This window comes from Athene noctua, chromosome 2, assembly GCF_965140245.1.
Source record: "Athene noctua chromosome 2, bAthNoc1.hap1.1, whole genome shotgun sequence".
NCBI classification, from domain to species: Eukaryota; Metazoa; Chordata; class Aves; order Strigiformes; family Strigidae; genus Athene; species Athene noctua.
In genome coordinates, this window is record NC_134038.1 from 90,150,966 (window position 1) to 90,168,417 (window position 17,452).

General features: G+C 38.2%; 1 protein-coding gene across 2 annotated transcripts in view; it reads right to left on the minus strand.

The window, feature by feature from the left end:
- Positions 1–8,632: 8,632 nt before the first annotated feature.
- The window catches only part of DROSHA (drosha ribonuclease III), a 75,075-nt gene continuing 66,255 nt past the window's right edge, over positions 8,633–17,452 (minus strand). For both annotated transcript variants that reach the window (XM_074899550.1, XM_074899549.1), the window contains 3 exons: positions 15,751–15,843; positions 14,904–14,950; positions 8,633–11,917 (listed from right to left, as the gene is read on the minus strand). In XM_074899550.1, coding sequence (XP_074755651.1) covers positions 11,787–11,917; positions 14,904–14,950; positions 15,751–15,843 — 271 coding nt within the window. In that variant the 3' untranslated portion in view covers positions 8,633–11,786. The remainder of the gene's footprint in view (positions 11,918–14,903; positions 14,951–15,750; positions 15,844–17,452) is intronic.

Below are 17,452 nucleotides of genomic sequence, written 5' to 3' on the forward strand. Positions count from 1 at the left end.
AGTGACCGGACCTTGGGATGTAACCTTTGTAAATGCTCTCTCATTACCTTCCTACTAATTAGGCTCATTTCATTTATGAGGTATATTATCTGGGGATTTTATACAGTTTAACACATTAAAAAATAAAGCTTCTTGACATTTGAAAATACTCTCACTTTGGAGAAACTGTCACTATTCCTCACATGTGCACATAAGGGGATAGTTGAAAGAGTCATCTGGGGATAAAGAAGTGTCATCCTCACAGCAATGGTTATGTAAAGTGTTAAGAAGGCTATGCCATGCTGGCTCAATTTGAGCACTTGTGTCTTATTACAACTACATGCCACAAATGTTTAAAGCCTAAATTCAACTCATCTAACTATGAGCACTGGACTAATCAGAAAGATAAAAGAGCTGTCATCCTTCAGTTCTCAGACAAGAGTGGGTGATTCAACCTGCCCAAGACATGAACTAGTCTCTGGAGGTGCTTTGTCTCTTCCCTTATCACAGCAGGGGCCTAGCTATGACTTCAGTGCCTACTATTTGCTAGGTTGTGTTTCAACCTTAGAGTTTAGTACAGTAGATGAACTTGCCAGGAGTTCTTGAGTTTGGGGCATTTTCTTTTTCTATAGATGCAACTTGCTCCAAGGTCTAACTTCAGACATGGTCCTGAAAAGCCTGTTGTGCCAGCCTATGCTTCCCTTCACCCCTCTGTGTGCTTACATGCATGGAAACTGAAGACATCACTGAAAATTCATCATAGAGCAGCGGAAGACAAACTGGCACACTTCCTCCATGATGTTGGCTAAGGTACTTAAAAAACCAGAGGCTATTCTGCAGAGTCAGGTACATTCAGAGGTCACTGGTATTCACCTTCATCAAAATAACAGCCCTCAGCCTTTTCTCCACTATCCCCCCCTTGGAAATGCGAGAGGGATCAATGAGGATTAGACTCCTGAAAGTGCCATGCCAGAACTTAAAAAAAAAGGAGTTTCTTATCTCTGTACACTGGAGCCTCTTCTGATGGGGTGTCTCCTCCAGACTTACCTTCTCTACATATGCTTCCTTGTACAGAAAATTTGCTGAACAAAAGAAACTGAGTTAAGGTGAACATCTTGAGTTGTATTACAAGTTTTAAAACAGAAGGATGTGATCTATTCTGAAAGTCCCTGATGATTTATTTAGTGGGCATATTTTTACATTGTTTCCTTTAACATCAGAGAGCCTTTGGAGAGGCACAGCTTTTATCTCATCTCCTTTAAAATCGCACCGCAGATCTCAAAAGAAAGACGATGTCATGTCAGAATTTAAAACGTTCACCTTATGGCTGTCACCAAAAGTAGATTAAATATGTGCCACCAAGTTTTAAATGATTGCTTATGCTGCCAGTCATAGTCAGATTCTTAGCTGAATGATATAAGTTCCCACTATTTCCCTGAAAGCGATGAAGCTGAATCTTTTTATACCTGAAAAGGACCTGGCCCTTAAGTTTCAGAGTCTTCCAAATCCAAAGTAATTGGATCCAATTTAATAATGTATTATCAGAACCTATTTTTTATTAATTTGACTATTCTCTCACTCCTCTCAGGCTTGGTACTTACAGTGTAGCTCTACTGTGAAAAACGATGTAAAATTAGCACTTTCTTACTCAGCAGATCCCTTTCCTGTGTGAGATCAGAAAGAGTGCTTCTTAACCTACCACAAAAAGTACTGGAATCTTATTTTTTCCCCCTTCCCTGCTTTCCATCCGGCAAAACCAATACAGCTGAGAGAAAGCAAACAAGACAGGATTTCTGGCTCGTGTATTCACTATCAGACAAACTCCAGGGCCGCCTGGGCAGCCTGCAGGTCTCTGGACTGTGACCACCATGACACTACCACTGCAGACAGCGAAAGGCTATACGTACAAGCAGAGCTTGTAAAGTTGTGGCCACTGATGACACGCAAGTCAAAACAATGCAAGTTCTCAATGCTAGCTGATGTGCTTAATTCAACAGTCACGTGCTAAGATTAATTTTAATCTTAGCCATAAGCACTGCAGGATCAAGGCCACTACAAGTCTAGGGACTAAAACCCAAATGAGGCTATTTGTTGATGTGTTGTAAAACATTTCAGGTGTGAACATTTCTGTGCAAATCCTGAGGGATTCGCCTAGCTAAAATAGATTATGGAATCAGATTGAGGGTCCTCAACTCAAGTAAGGTTTATGGACAATTTCTTACATTTTAAGAGGGAAACTGATTGTTCTTTCAGAGAGAGATAAAGTAATATTAGTTTAAGATCTCTTGTGGAAGACAATATATTTTGAGGCAATACTCCTTCCAGTGTATCCAAGTATTTATTTTTTTCTTCTTTTCAAGATAAGTTCTTTCTAAAACTCACACTACAAATTCAGGATTAGTTTCCCCCAAGAAAGTACATGCAATACATAATAAAAATAGGAATTTGCAAAGGCACTTTCAATTTCCCTTTGCCATAAGACATCATTTATTACCAGAAAGTTCTTCAAGCTTAGGCAGTCTCTAACATATGACTAAATCTGAAGTCACTTTGTCTGTCAAAAGGTAAAGGTCAAATGAGTTATAAGGGCAGCAAGGTCATCAGAAGTTGTTCTCTTTGGACCCAGTGTAGTAGAAAATATCTTCAGTCTTCCAAACAACTCAAGTCCCAAGAGGCCACAAATCCTAGCTTTGCAACAAGCCAACCTATTCAACACAAAGGTCAGTATCATTAAACAGAATAAACAAACCAATCCTATAGCCAGAAATGACAGGTCTGCCTAGGAGGCGAAGGAGTCATGCAGCTGTCTCTCTGGGCCTCCTTCACTCCCACACTTGTACAGTTCCAAACTTCTTTGTACATGCACACGCATTCTTGTCTATTTGACTCCATACACATATATGCATACACGTATCTGTACAACGTATGCACAGGTGGGATCAGGCAAAAATCTCCTCAAAACATGGGAAGCCAAGAAATAAGCCATTATCAAACAGTGCAGGAGAACAGCTGATTGAACTGAGCTCTTCTGCCTGTGTACTGTCCTCTGTACCTCTAGTCTTCCTCCACACTGCCTTGCAAGTACTACTATTTTGGTCAGAGATTAAGCAGCTTGTTAAAAGAGAGGTCCTGGTTCTACCTTAAGCTCTCACTCCCATCTCACTGATTTCTGCCAGACAAAGCTGGGCCAAGACCCATGCTTATTCCTTTGTTTGCCTTCTTACCAGCTGAAGATGCACTGGATGTGTCCCACTAGCCTGCCTTGGCATCGGTGCCCAACGCTCCCAGCCTGAGGACCATTCTCAAGCAGGCAGTGAGTGGTCTTTCCCACCTCCACCTCCCATTACTGCCATGGGGGTTGGTGGCCCCTAATCCTTCTGCAAGAGCAAGTACATATGACAGCACAAGACTAAGAAGAGGGGACGGTCTTCTCTTTCAGTGATGTTAACCCATGGGCCCCTCTATCTATCTATGGCCATTACTGGAACACAAACAATTTATCTTCAAGGAACTAAGGAAATTGCTTAGGCACTTCAAAATCAAGTACTTTGCATAAACGAGAGCACAGATGCTTGCATACTTATTTTCTTTCATAACCATGCTGGAAGTATATTATATGTGCTTAGAGCCATACTAACCTCTAATGGGTTTGGTGAGGATACGATCAGACTTAAAAATCCAACAGCCATTAACGCCTGGCTGTGAATCCAGAAGAGAGATGTGCCTTGTCCTGTGTGTGTATAATGGAGCCAATGCCAGCTCTGCTGCAGCACAATGACACTGCTTGTTGCTACCCAAGTGACACTTGTTACACACACCATCACAATGTGCTGAGTGGCGAACCTTGGAGCCGTGAGCCTGAGCTGCCACAGCAGGACCTCAAGAGCAAAGGCAGGCAAACATGAACATGCTGCCTGCATAGAAAGACTCCTACCAGGCAGCACCAGCCACTTGAATATTCTTTCACTTTTTTTAATTACTTTTATAAGCTTTCAGTATGAAAGAGATTATGTAAACCACATTCTAGTCTGCTGTGCGTGAAATTTTAAATGTCCGCATTAATGCAGAAATAAAATAACTACTGTATCTAAAGCTATATTCTGTAAATGAGTAGCTATGTGGTATGAAGAGAGAATCAATCTCAGCTGGGACTTGACAGACTCAGGTTTTGTTCTCATTTCTACCCTTGACCTGTTTGACTTTGAGTAAGTCATTGCTTTCTATTTCTTTCTGGGTCAGGGACTGCCTGTCATTTTGTGTTCATAGTTGCTGGCATGAAAAGCCCCAGTGCTAGTGAAGATCTCTGGATATCACTACAATACAAACAATATTTAAATACCTGTTAAACAATGAACGCAGAGGAGACTTTTTCCTTGGTAAAAAAGTATCATGCTGCAGTAAGTGAAAACTGCAGATGTTTTGTAAATAAATATATATATATATATACATATACACACACACATACATATACATGCATTTACCTAAACACACATATTCAAATATGTTCCTAATTAAACTCAGGATACCTACTACAGCTTTGCTAGATTATTTCCCACCTCTGTATCTTAAGATATTAAATTTTTATCACCTCACTTCAAATAGAAAGTATTGATTTGTTACATCTCTAAGTTTTATACTCTGCCTCTGCATAAATCTCAATGCATTTTTTTAAAGCTATCATTACCTCAAGCACATGGCACAATTGTATTTACATCAGGGTGAAACCCCATATTTTTCAGTATGTATTTGAAAGTGGTTAATATATTTTTCTATCCAAATCAAGCTGCTTCTCCACTGTCAGTATTGAAATAGGCCTTTCTCTAGTGTTTTAGGTAAGTGACCTGTCATTTCTTAAATCTCTTCTTGCTTACATGTATAAATGTCTGTTTGTATGCTGCCAGCTGAAACAGATGCCAAACTTAATGCAATTGCAGAAATTCACAACATAAACTGGAAAAAGTACATCACTACATGCCTGAAGACTTCTCAATCTCTCTTAAAATGTCTGACAGAATCCCCTCAAAACTGTGCTGTAAAGATTCAGTATTTTCTTTGCATGGGTGGGCAGTGAGGCTTTTGTTCATGCTGTTGGCACTTGATTTCTGATATAAATATTGAGGTATGACATGCGATGGCAAAGAGTTCAAGGTCATTATTTTATTTTCTACGGTGGGCAAGGAATTGATGCCGTATCTGGTAACCAGAAGTAAGGATCAGGGAACTTTGTAATAGGGCACAGTAGTGTTAAGGACCACATTAAAAACCAAATAAACAAACAATGAAAAGATTGAAAAAAAATTTTAAAAATGAAAGAAATGGGAGCAAAAGGAATGGAGTCTTGAAAACCAGTTGCTGGGTAATCCCATTGAGTTCAATGAGAGTTTTGAGGGCTTGTAAGATTGGCAGTGTCCCACCATTTTGGATGTCTGGTCAAGCCCTGATTCAAAAAAACAGTGAGCAATAACACATAGATTGTTTTCAGTTGTTAGTGTACAGACCAAGACAGGATATTGGTTGTAAAATCTGACAGTCTGACAGGTGGAAAACATATTTAAAATATATGGTTTGGTTTTTGGAAGAAGACAACAGTATTGAATGAGAGAAATTTTAAACATCAAAGATTAAAACTGGGTTTTTTTCTTACTTTTTCCTTTGGATGGCATAATATTTATTTTTCTTAATGATGACAAAGCTAGAAGATTCTCATGTATTTGACAATGTTTATCATCACAACAACAGAAGGTAAGAGCAGCAATTTTGGATGGCTTGTCCATTGAGGTCATTAAAAAAATCTTTGAGAATTTTAATAAACTTTTTTAAAAATAAAAAATAAGTTTATAATTGGATATTGAATGACATCAGCATTTTCAAGTTCTGCTGGATTGGAAAGTGGTCGCTTTTTGTTTACCAGTTCAAGTAATCCTCTGGAAACAGAGCTGCAATATTTGAATTATAATTCTAGTTGGCAGCAAAAACTGGTCATCATGTCAGAACTGTTCTGACACAGTAAATGGCTGAAGTAATGACAGGAAGAAATCTGTAGGGAAGTAATTTTTTTTTTTTTTTTTTTTTTTTTAGAAATGTTAGCTCAAGCTTTCATCAGTGGGGTCCCATGGGTTCCTATGACCACCATCCCCATCTTTAAATAAAGTAACAAGTTACACTCACCCGTCACTGCTGCATCACTTCTGGACCACTGATGTATGAGTGTCTGCACCACTGAAAGTTCACAACTTGTCAGCTCAAGAGTCTGTCCTTTGTTAATGGATTATTTTTGAAATGTCTGCTGTAATGGGAAGGTTTTATTTTTTTATTTACTTTTTCTAAAATGTGTACAAGCCACACACTGTTTGGGCTCTGGCTTCTCATAGTAAGAGTCCCCAGTTTTAGAGATCTTGATCATTGCTTCCTAAGACTCCACAGGTAAAAGCATGAGGGTGACAGTGCCCAGCCTGCATGGCCAAGTTATCTTTTTTTTTCCCCTCGAAGACACTCTCAGGCATGGGAAGAGAGCTGTAGCATGCTTTCGAAGAAGATACTTAATCCACAGACTAAGACATCCACTAGGTAAGACATCATTGCCCTACCACGGACCTCCTGAGGCCTGGACCCAAATGACCATTTTGTCCTTGTTTTCATCTCTCAGCAACAGAATGCTGTGAAGAGCAACAGAATCACATACTTGAGGCATTCAGGTATGATTGTATTGTAAGTCACAGTATATAATTTATACTCTTCTTCATGAAAGATTTTTGAATCCTTCTGAGGAAGGAAGTAATGATCTACACAAAGGGAAATACACCTAGTTAGCAAGGTTTTGGGTGTAATTTGGTGCTCCCTTTGTTATCAGTAGCAAGCAGGTGAAGAAAAGGGCCTTCTGGGGTAAACGTGCTCCCTGAGGGAAATCTGAGTAGCTGCAGCATGTAAACTATTCCATTTTAAGGACCCCAGAAAAATCTGTGAAATTTGAGGGTACCTGAAAAAACAGACATGGGAATAAAAAAATCCAGGAGAGCTGGAGTACATTGCCTCTCTTTTCTTTGTCTTTGAACAGTCTTTGTCTTTTCACTTTTTAAAAACAGGGGAGATCTTTAATTTCTCTCCACAGACTCAGCCTACCTGTTCTGGCCAACACACTCAGCTGCAGCTGGCGGGGTCAGCCTCTCTGCACTGCTTTCGTGACTCCCTGGTGGATCTTCCAGCATGCTGATGCCAGCCAGCGCACTCCCATCAGCAATGCTGCTTTCCCTCTGTTCATTACCTTCCATGGTCAAGAATGTGCCTATGAGCAGAAAGCACAGACACAAGAGCCTAGGATGGTCTTCTCTGTTGCAAGGTTCAGAGGGTTCCTCTAGCTGAGTGACTCACTGCAACAGAAGTGAGATAGCCTACCATGAAGAGAAGAAAATATGGAAAACAAACCAGTGAAAGTCATTGGCCCTTATTTCCTTCTACAGAGAGAGAATTGCTTTAAAGGAAGAATCCAGAGAAACATTAAGGGGATGTGATGGATGGTCTTACCTATGTTTCATTGATAGGTGGACATAGTATATCCATAAACATAAACAATTTGCTAAGAAACACACCATCTGTAAACTCAAGCTGGGAACACAAAACACGTCAGAATATGAGGGAAGAAAAAGTCATGAAATACTTAAAAAAAAAGCTCCCTAAAATAAAAATCTTCACCTTGCCTATAACTTGAAGTGACCAGTACACCTCCAAGATTTGCAATACATTTTACAATGAGAAATTATGTCTTCAGAATACAAGGAGTTAATCTATTTTTCACTGGTGGATGGTCTAACGAACAACTCTGCAGTAATAAATGGTATTGAGATGTGTCCATGACAGATGAGAGATCGGATTCCCTGCTCTGCCTACCATATTGTTATGGCAATTTTTTTTTACTCTAATAAGTAAATGTAAGTTCATTATGCTGCCACCAGCTTATTTTGCAGCTGCTTTCCAGGTTATTCACCGTATTTGCTTAACTATGAATGAAAGAACAGAGAGCAGAATCCAGAATGCCCAACCCCTGACACCATGGCTTATTGGCCAAGAATAATTACCAGCAAGCAATGACGAGATGGTCACATTTCATTTCAGAGCATATTTACAGTAAGATGTCAGTCATTCCAAGAGCTAAACATTTTGGTTTGCAGGCAACAGAAGACAGCAGAACACTCTTCAACTGCTTGTTTCCACTACACTTCAAGGAACAAAACAGGAACAACTTTCTGGTTATTATTCCCAGGCAAAAATATTTCAAATGCTCAATGACAAATATATAACCAGGGTGGGGGTGGGAAGAGGGAGAAGCAGGGTGGGATGTATGGGTCACAAAAATTTTCTCTCACAAAAATATCTTTACCATTCTATCAAAGACAATGCACAATGGTACAATGTAGATGATCAACACCCTAAACCCTTATGCAGCTTTACAAACTTCCACCAAACAGAAACTTTTTACAAGTGAATCCACCACTTCATTTAAATATGTAGCTTGTATAATCAGAGTCTTTGAAGTGGGGAGACAGATGATCAGGATTTGCCTTTTGATCTTTCCAAATTGTTTTAGCAAGTAACAACTATGCCTGAAGACTTTTCTGGAAAACTTTATTAGCAACAATGTTTACAACAGCCTCAGAGACCAAGGTTCTGCTCACAGTATCGCTGTTAAATAATCTTCCAGAAACTGAAATCTTACAAAGCAAGTTTAGGTTCTGCAAATAACAGTGATGAACTTAATGTAATTTTAAATTCATAATCAAATAAGATACAATGCTCTGTATACACACACATTAAAAAAAAGAAAAAAAATTTAAAAAATAAAAAATTTAAAATGTGCTTTCACAGGATCTGATGGATTCTCACAGATGTCTTGTTCTTCAGTATCAATAATCCAGTAATCAATAATCCAATCACATTTCCAGAAAAGCAGCCAAATTTGCCAAGTTATGAACTACCACTGATTAGCATGAGTTCAGTAATCATTTTTCCCAAATTTAAGGCAACTTAAAAGAAACAACTTTCTCTTCATAGTGTGTGTTATAAAGGACTGTACTCACATTACACATGCTATGTATATCCTTAAATTATCAGAAAAATTCACAGCCACTGTTTTTAGACAGTGCATAAACAGAAAGACACCGTGGTTTTTGACACAAAGGAAACATGAATTTCTTCACCTTTCGTTTTCTTCCCTCAAGACAAGCAAAACAAAATTTCTTCAGGAAATCTTCCTAGCCCATGCTTATACAGTGAAAAAAGGGAAAATAGCCCACCCATGAAAAAAATGGTTATCTACATGTTATTGAGGAAGACCTAAAATTCATTAACTGTAGTAATGGAATGCAGAAATAGCTTTAAAAGTTTGTTTTCAAGCAATTTCTCAGTCAAATAAGAAAAGAAAACAGTTCTGGATTTCTCTCCCCAAACAGCATATCTGATAAATTCAATCTGGTTTTATCCAAATGTTTATGAATAAGCTCATAGTCTTACAGCTGAAAAGTTAAATGATGTACAGGAAGAATGAAAGCAATGTTAAACTATGAGCTAACAATTTCACTGGGGTACTCTGGTGATACTAGATATGATGAGAGAACTGTTTGTAAAGCAACGGTACACGTGAAAATGAAGTCACTGCACGTTTTACTTGTTAAAGCACATGAATCTGGTCACAGTTAAGAGGGAAAGGTGTACACAATTACCCTTAACCCTCTACCAATGCACCATTTCAACTTACTGCTAGAAGCAGATGGGCAATTATACAAAAGATTTTGAATTACAAAAGACTTGAGGGCAGGGGAGTTGTTGCTGCTTGCTTTTCAAACCTGCTGTTCAGAGGCATTTCAGCTTTTTATTTACAGACTGAAGCTATAAGGAGTTACATTCACTTCTCAAAAGTCAAAGAGCAGAAGCATCCAGCAGAAAGCAGATTCTTGCCTTTATCTTGTTGTTTTTATCCCCTCCTTTACGTTTTAATGGTTTATTATCACGCTAAATTACAGAATGTGTTTGTTTCTTTTTTTCTCTCATCCTTTGAAATGGATTTAAAGCAACACTCTATTAAGAAAAGGCAATCATAGAAGCTGGAAGAAGTGAGGTAGTGCTGTGGGGTCAAGTTTTAAAAAACCCAAACATTTAAGTGTATCTCACATTGCATGCATACAAAAATGTTTTCATGAAAATACATGTATTGATTAGCTCAGAAGTGAAACTCAGGGAAGACATCTGGGTAGTCTGAACTTTTCAGCTACACTTGTGTCTACTTTGGCACCTGCAATAAAGTGCTTTCATGGATGCCCACTGCATACCTAGAGAAAGGTTCTTGAGACAACTGCTGAATTAGTTGCTCAGCGTAGTGTGACCATTGGGTAAATGTCTTCTTTCCGGAGTCTGTATGAATTCTTTGGGCCAGACTCATGCATCCACACTCATGAAGCTGCCTGGTATCTTATCACAGGCATCTACGTTACTTACATCAGAAAATCAATGACTCACGAAAAAGGATCTGAAGCAGGAAGAAAATGTGCAGTTAAGGAAAATAAGAGTTGTATCTGTTTCACTTATCAAAAAAGAAAGAGAAATGACTACACAATATGTACTAAGGGACTGTTTTAACTGAGAACTCAGCATAACAAAGACGGATGGCTTGAAGTAGGCAAATTAAAAGTATGAACAATGCACCAACATCTACAATGAAGCTGGTAGTCAGTAGGAAAAATCATCAAGACAAAGTGGATGCTCCACTTCTGGTACCATTCAGAGCTTTTGTAGAAGAAACTTCTGTCTGTCTAATACAAGCCACAGACACCAAAAATCAAGGAAACTGGGTGACTTATTATAAAACTGTGTGCCACCTTTGAACTACACCTTGGGGATAAATTCTGTCATCCTTTGTATACAAACAGTTTTCAGTGAATCTATCTGGAACAGCACCTGTATGGAGTTTCTAATACACCATTTGATTATTATGGTCACATTGGTATCTCCTGGACAAAGAAACCCATTAGAGTAGACATCAGTTTGATAGAGCAAGAAGTTGAGAATGACACTAAATTTGTAAATGTAAAGTCAGTACATTCTCTATGAAAAAAGCTGTCATTCTCTTGCTTCATAATTAACTTTCTTTTCTTTTTCTTAGAGTTTTATAATACTGATTTAAAGACAAAACCCCCCAAACTTCCACACACACCTGTGTCACATTTCAGATGTGGAATCCACTGTTTAAAACAAAACTGAGTATCTCCTTTGCTTAAATTACTGCATCAGTTCCTGTAAAAGGACCTGAAGTTTACGGCTCTGGTTTAGCAGTCAAGAAGCACATTTAGCTGTAAAACTTGTTAGCTACATGATTAAGCGCTCTCCTGAATTACTTTCTCATAACACTTTCCTCCTCCACAGTGGAATTCACGCAATAACTTTGCTGGTCACTGACAAAACAGCATTTGGACATAGGAGACAATTGTTAAACAGCTTTGGTCCTCCTACAGACTTTTGAAATGAATACTTTATTATTTCATACAAGACAGTAAAAATAATAAAAATAATCCCACAACTTTCTGTAAAACATAAAAGGATTTAAAAACAAATCTTACTAAAAAGCAAAACAAACTTTGCACTGAAAACCAAAATAAAGAAATACTATACATACACACACTTTTTAAAGAAAAGATTATTTTCTATTTGATATCAACAGGCACTCTTCATTCATCATCTGCAAGAAACTAGGTTAGGTCTCCACAGGGCACAGCCATGAGTTACTAAGTAAGTAAATATGCCACTGCTTCTGCGCCCTCCTTTTATTTCCTTGCTTCTTCAGTCTCATCTGGCTCTCTCTCTTGATGCTCTCTTTCCCACCTCATTTCTTTCAACTCTTGTCTGTACTTCCGTTCAATGAACCGTTTCTGATGGGCCATCTGGGGGAAGTTATCTGATGCAAGGAGAAATATTTTACATTAATAAACAAACTGGTAATACAGAAAGCCTCAGTTTTTTTGTTTGTTTTCGTTTTTGTTTTTTTTTTAAAAAAAGACACAACAAAAAGTTTGATGAGATTAGAGGTAGGGAGGAATAATGTTATTACCATTTTTACTCATTTATTTCTAATAATCCCTAGTAAACCAGGGCTGTGTGTCATAAGACTTTGATTTCTTTGTAATTTCCACATCTGTTTCCCCTGCTACAAAGCACTCCTAAATCTAATACACTCACAAAAATAAAATATAAAATCCTGGTATAGCAACATGGCCAGGTATTACCTGGATTTTACATTCTGTTCCCTTAGCAACAGGTGGTCGATACTGAAAAACACATGTGAGACTACTGTCAATACTGTCAGGGTTTTTTGCCTTGTTCTCACTCCATAAAGTATTAGTCTCTGGTTCCAAGCATTGTACAGATGTTTTAATTATTAATATTATCATTATTATTATTATTTTAGACCATGCAGAATCCACTAGATGCCCCACATTATGGCAGGGTTCCTAATGGCAAAGTAATAGTGTAGCAAAATGGAATGCAGTAAAATCTGATCCTGAAAAAGTTAGTGCTTGGGTATATACCAGAACACAGCCTTAATGTAGTCTAAGGGCATGGATGAGTGAAGACTGGCTAAAATAGACTAGACAAGGCCGAGGTGATGGACAAATGTCTAGGGGGACAGATGCTTCTGATTTCAGATATTTGTTCATTGGCTGGTATGTATGTACACTAGTTAGAACTGAGGCTGTAAAACCAGCTTATATAACTCATAAGAACTGCTCTCAATTTAGTGCACAGCTGACAGAATATGATGTTTTCTGCATGACCAGGGTGCTGGCATTCATCTGTGTCTCTGTGCTGCAGAGACCTGCACCCTTCGGCCAGTCAGCAAACAAAGAGATGGTAGAGCACATGGCAGCCTGCAGCTGGCAGCAAATCCTGCTGAGATTACACAGAGCTCTGGGATCTGCACCAGCCACCTATCGGTAGCCAAGATGAACACAAAAGGTTACTACACTGACCTTTCAAACCATAAACAAATTTGGGAGATGTCTCAGCAAAGGACTGCTCTCTCTAGCTGGCTACTGAGAGAATTCATCTGAGGCTCCTCAGGGAGGAGTCCCTTGGCACCAAGCGTTTTCCTTCTATTTCTGGGTCTCAGGCAGCACAGATTTCTTCAGCTAAAGAACATGGTGCAGAAGCCACATAATCTGCAGAAATTTGTGGCAGACAGCGGAATGACTTTCTAAGAAATTTGTGCCTTTTATTATATAATGCAGGAATAAAAAGTTTATTCATCAGTTGTTTACAACTCAGCCATAGGAAGTTACATTTGTTAAAACCAGAAAGCAATCTAAACAAAAGAAAATAGTTTTTAAATTGTTGCTGTTTTTAAAAACACTAGTGCTTTGTTTAATGGAGTTCTGGGATATTTTGTTGCTCATGTGCACCATAAGATGAGAATCAGATTTTCAGCACTGCGCCTATAACGTGATTTTTTATGAACTCAGAAGAACTTGGCTTGGTAACTACCTGTTTGGTTATAATCCATTTAACATGTTGAGAAGGAAATTTATGTAATAAATGCATCATGGCTATCATATATATAAACAGATACGTGAAAATTACTTTTACTTGAAGTTAACTACTTATGCATTAAAAGAAACCCAAAAAAAACCCAACAAAAACTCCACAAACATATACATAATAAAACAGGTGCCCATAGGGGCTGTGGAGCCTCCATCCCTAAGGATAGTCAAAACTTGACTGGCAAGGCACTGAGAAACATGCCTAACTTGAGAGTTGGCTCTGTTTTGAGCGGTGGTTGGAGTAGAGACCTCTAGAGGTCTGTGGTATTCAAACAAATATGTATGTCAGAAAAGAGCTATGAGGTCCTTGGACAGACAGGAGATGAAGCTCACAGATCTCCGAGTGATGATACTGTCACAAGAAAAAACCCTCGAAGAAAACTTCAGTAATGTTTTGTAGATACTCAGTGGAGAAAGGAAGTTACATTTTTCTACTTGTCAGATTTACTGGTGGTGAGAAGTATACACTTAGCAGGGGATATAAAATATTCTGAATTACATGGATTTATTGTCCTCTAAAATTTTTTAACCCTGGGATTTCCAGATGCAGAGATAACAGATTAAAAACCTTTGGCATCTGAGGAAACTGCATGTTTTTCCTTTGAATCAAACAAAAAAATGTATCTCCCCACGTTCTGAATAGAGAGCTTCCGCTGCACAAAATGCTTGTAGTCTATTTGCTTACAGTATGTCCACACCTAGCATTTTAACTCAACTGACTCAAGTTATTTCGTATAAAAAGTTAGCATACACTTATTCCTTTCATATCTGAGACTCCATTGCAATGAAGAACTGCTCCCATGCTGGCTAACCTGTGCATAATTTTAAGACATGCATATACAGATCACTGGATCCTCAGCTGATATAAGGCATTCTTAACAGATAAATATTGACTTACATTGGCTGATGATCTGCCTGTTAGATTATAGCCTAGTTTACTATAATCTGAGATCAAATTATTTTCCAAACTGGCAACTAAAAAGTAATTTTCCTCCTTTCCTAGATTAGAGGATGAGACAACCACGCTGTCATAGACTAAGCAGTCTTATCCCACTGCATACTTAAGCATGGAAAATCTTAAGGAGACTTCACTGCACAAGGTTCCCTCTAAGTTGCAACCTCTGTAGCTGATCAGCTCCCTTTATAAAATACCTATTGGTATCATATTAACTTCACCTGTTACAAAATTGTTTTGAAAGTACTAAAAGGAAAACCTGCTGCTTAGAAGCTGCCAGCATTCAGCATATACATTCTGTTCAAACACTATCCCCCGCAAAACCTGCACCTCAGCTCTCTAAAGACCAAGGATGTAAAGTATAAATTTTCTTTTTTGCCCAAATATCTTACATTTTTCAAGTGCGTCCATTGCGGCTCCCATTTCTGCTTGCTGAATACTGTGAAAGCCAAACAAAAACTTGTTACATAAGATCTAAACTGTGCAGAATAAACTAAAATTTCTGATGAAGTGGAACACCAGCTACTCTTTTGTAATAAAACTCTTTGGATAACCAGTATCTAGTAATTCTCAGAGTGTATGATATATCAGCCTTTCCATAAATATGTGAACAATAGCACTACAGCTCTAGTAAAGTATTTTTAAACTTGGATCAATAACATTAACAGAATATTCTAGTCCATTCTTTACTGAAGCATTTGCTTTTACTTGAGAGGAAAAAAGGAACAAAATCACAGGTGTGAATGCTATAAAACCAATGATATTTTTATAACCACCACCAGATTCGGTAGGTGAAAATATGATGAGGTCTTTGGGGTTCATTGTTGAAGTCTTTGCAACTTTAGAAACCATTCTAAAACTCCTAGAAGTAATAACATCAGAAAAAAAAATGAGCCTTGCACCCTCAACTTGCCATCTTAAATTGGACAGTAATCCAGTAGCAAAGCCAAAGATAAAGTCACTGTTTCCTGGAAGCTGTTCTGCATTTTCTAGTCTGAGTGCCACAAATTGGTTAGCATTGCTAGCCACCTTGTAGGCAAGTTCACAAAAAACCCTTTAGACTCAAAACTATACAGACATTGAACCCTTCGGGTATTCCTGAGGCAGAAACTCAAGAGCAGCTTAAAGAAGGCTCTATAGCTTTCCTTCTCTAAGGCCAACCACACACTCGTCTATCTCCACAGCTAGTCATTTGCCACACTCAAACTTTAACACCATGTGATTAATTTTTTGCTATACCTTGGGCCTTTACCACATCCTATTCTTTCTCCTTTAAAGTAAACAGCTACTGTGTATGTCCTGGCATGAGACGGTCCCACTGTCTGCAAAGTCCTGAAATAAGAAAGATATGATTTATTCAAGCAGGAAGTATTAAAAACCAGAATCTGTTTGTGTCACATACATCACCAAGCTTTCAGTCTGGTCAATATATATAGTAGACTTAGTGCAAAGCGTAGAGCAAGGGTTGAAAGGTGCCTGTATAAATCACATTAACTCAGAGAGTACCGGTATGGTGCGCAATAAAAAGAAGATATTTACATAAAATGCACCTTGTTTATATTGGTTATATTTATTCCTCCAGGCTCAGTCATGAGCACCATATGAAAATTAAAACTTTAACCTATAAGCAAAAATGCAAACTATAACACAAAGTGCTTAAACACTGTGAAAACACTTGTAATGAAGTCATATAAATTGTGCACAGCCATGCAATTGCAAATAATCACATCAATATGATTATTGTGTGCACTAAAATTTTAGTCCTTGAGAGTTGTGCAGTTAGCAAGGTTTTAAAAGGGTTTTATATTGGACATGGTAGCTATCTACATACTGAATTATCACAGTTCAAAGAAATTTTCCATCAGCTTTGAAAAGGTACAGTTTGTCACAAAACATACTTCCCATTTGAGCTAAAGTTGAGGACATGCATCAGCAATCATCTAAAGGGGAAAAAAAATAATTCCCTAGACTTGTAAGGAATTGCTGCTTCTGCTGTTTGTTCCTGCTGTCCCAAATCTCTCCCCACTGTCAGCTCAAGTTCTTCCTACTACCTTGTTTCTTTTTGGAAGGAGCACCCATTTCACATCAATTTTTAAAGCATCTAACTATAGTCCTCTGTCTCCATGTGCTGTGAGAAGAGCAAATAAAACCCACCCTGAATATAAAAGCAATAGTACTGACTGCAGTGAAACAGATAACCCCAAGAAAGGAAATTTAGCAAGATAATAGGAAGATAACAGCATATTACTAGCTCTAAGCTGTGCTATAAAAATCAATTTATCATCACAGAAAAACAAAACAAACATTTGGTACTTGATACTCAGTGGGTTTTACAAGAATCAGAAATTGTTTTTATTGTATTCATCTCCTTCACTCAAGACAAAGCTGTGAGCTCTCCATACAGAGACACTAAGGAGTCAGACTGGCAGAGCACCAGTTTCAGTGTTAAAGCAATCATATTTCCAAAGTGACTGTTTGTCACTAAAACTCAACTGCTACATTTCATTGAAAACTTTAGCTCAGCAAATGTGACAAATACACTCAAACTTTGATTCTTCATAGCTTTTTGATATCATAAAGCCAACAACACAAGCCTTGAGCTTTCAGAGCCTTTATCTCTTCTTTTGGGAGCTACCATTGCACCCTTTCCTACATTAATTGAATGGATATGAATGCAATATACAATCTTAAGTTTATTATTGCCTCCTTTAAGTAGCTATTACACTATTTTACAACTGAAAGAGAGAAGGGAGATTCATCCCATCCACCTTCAGGTATTTAACTGAGCTGTACAAGTTGAGGTTCACTGCCCTGAGCTCTTCTCTCACTAAACACGAGAACATACGTGGGCTGAACTGCATAGCAAAAACGTCCAAAACTTGTGCTGCCCTTCAGTGCCTGACTCTGTGGATTAGAAACAGAGCCTACAATCAGGATGTAA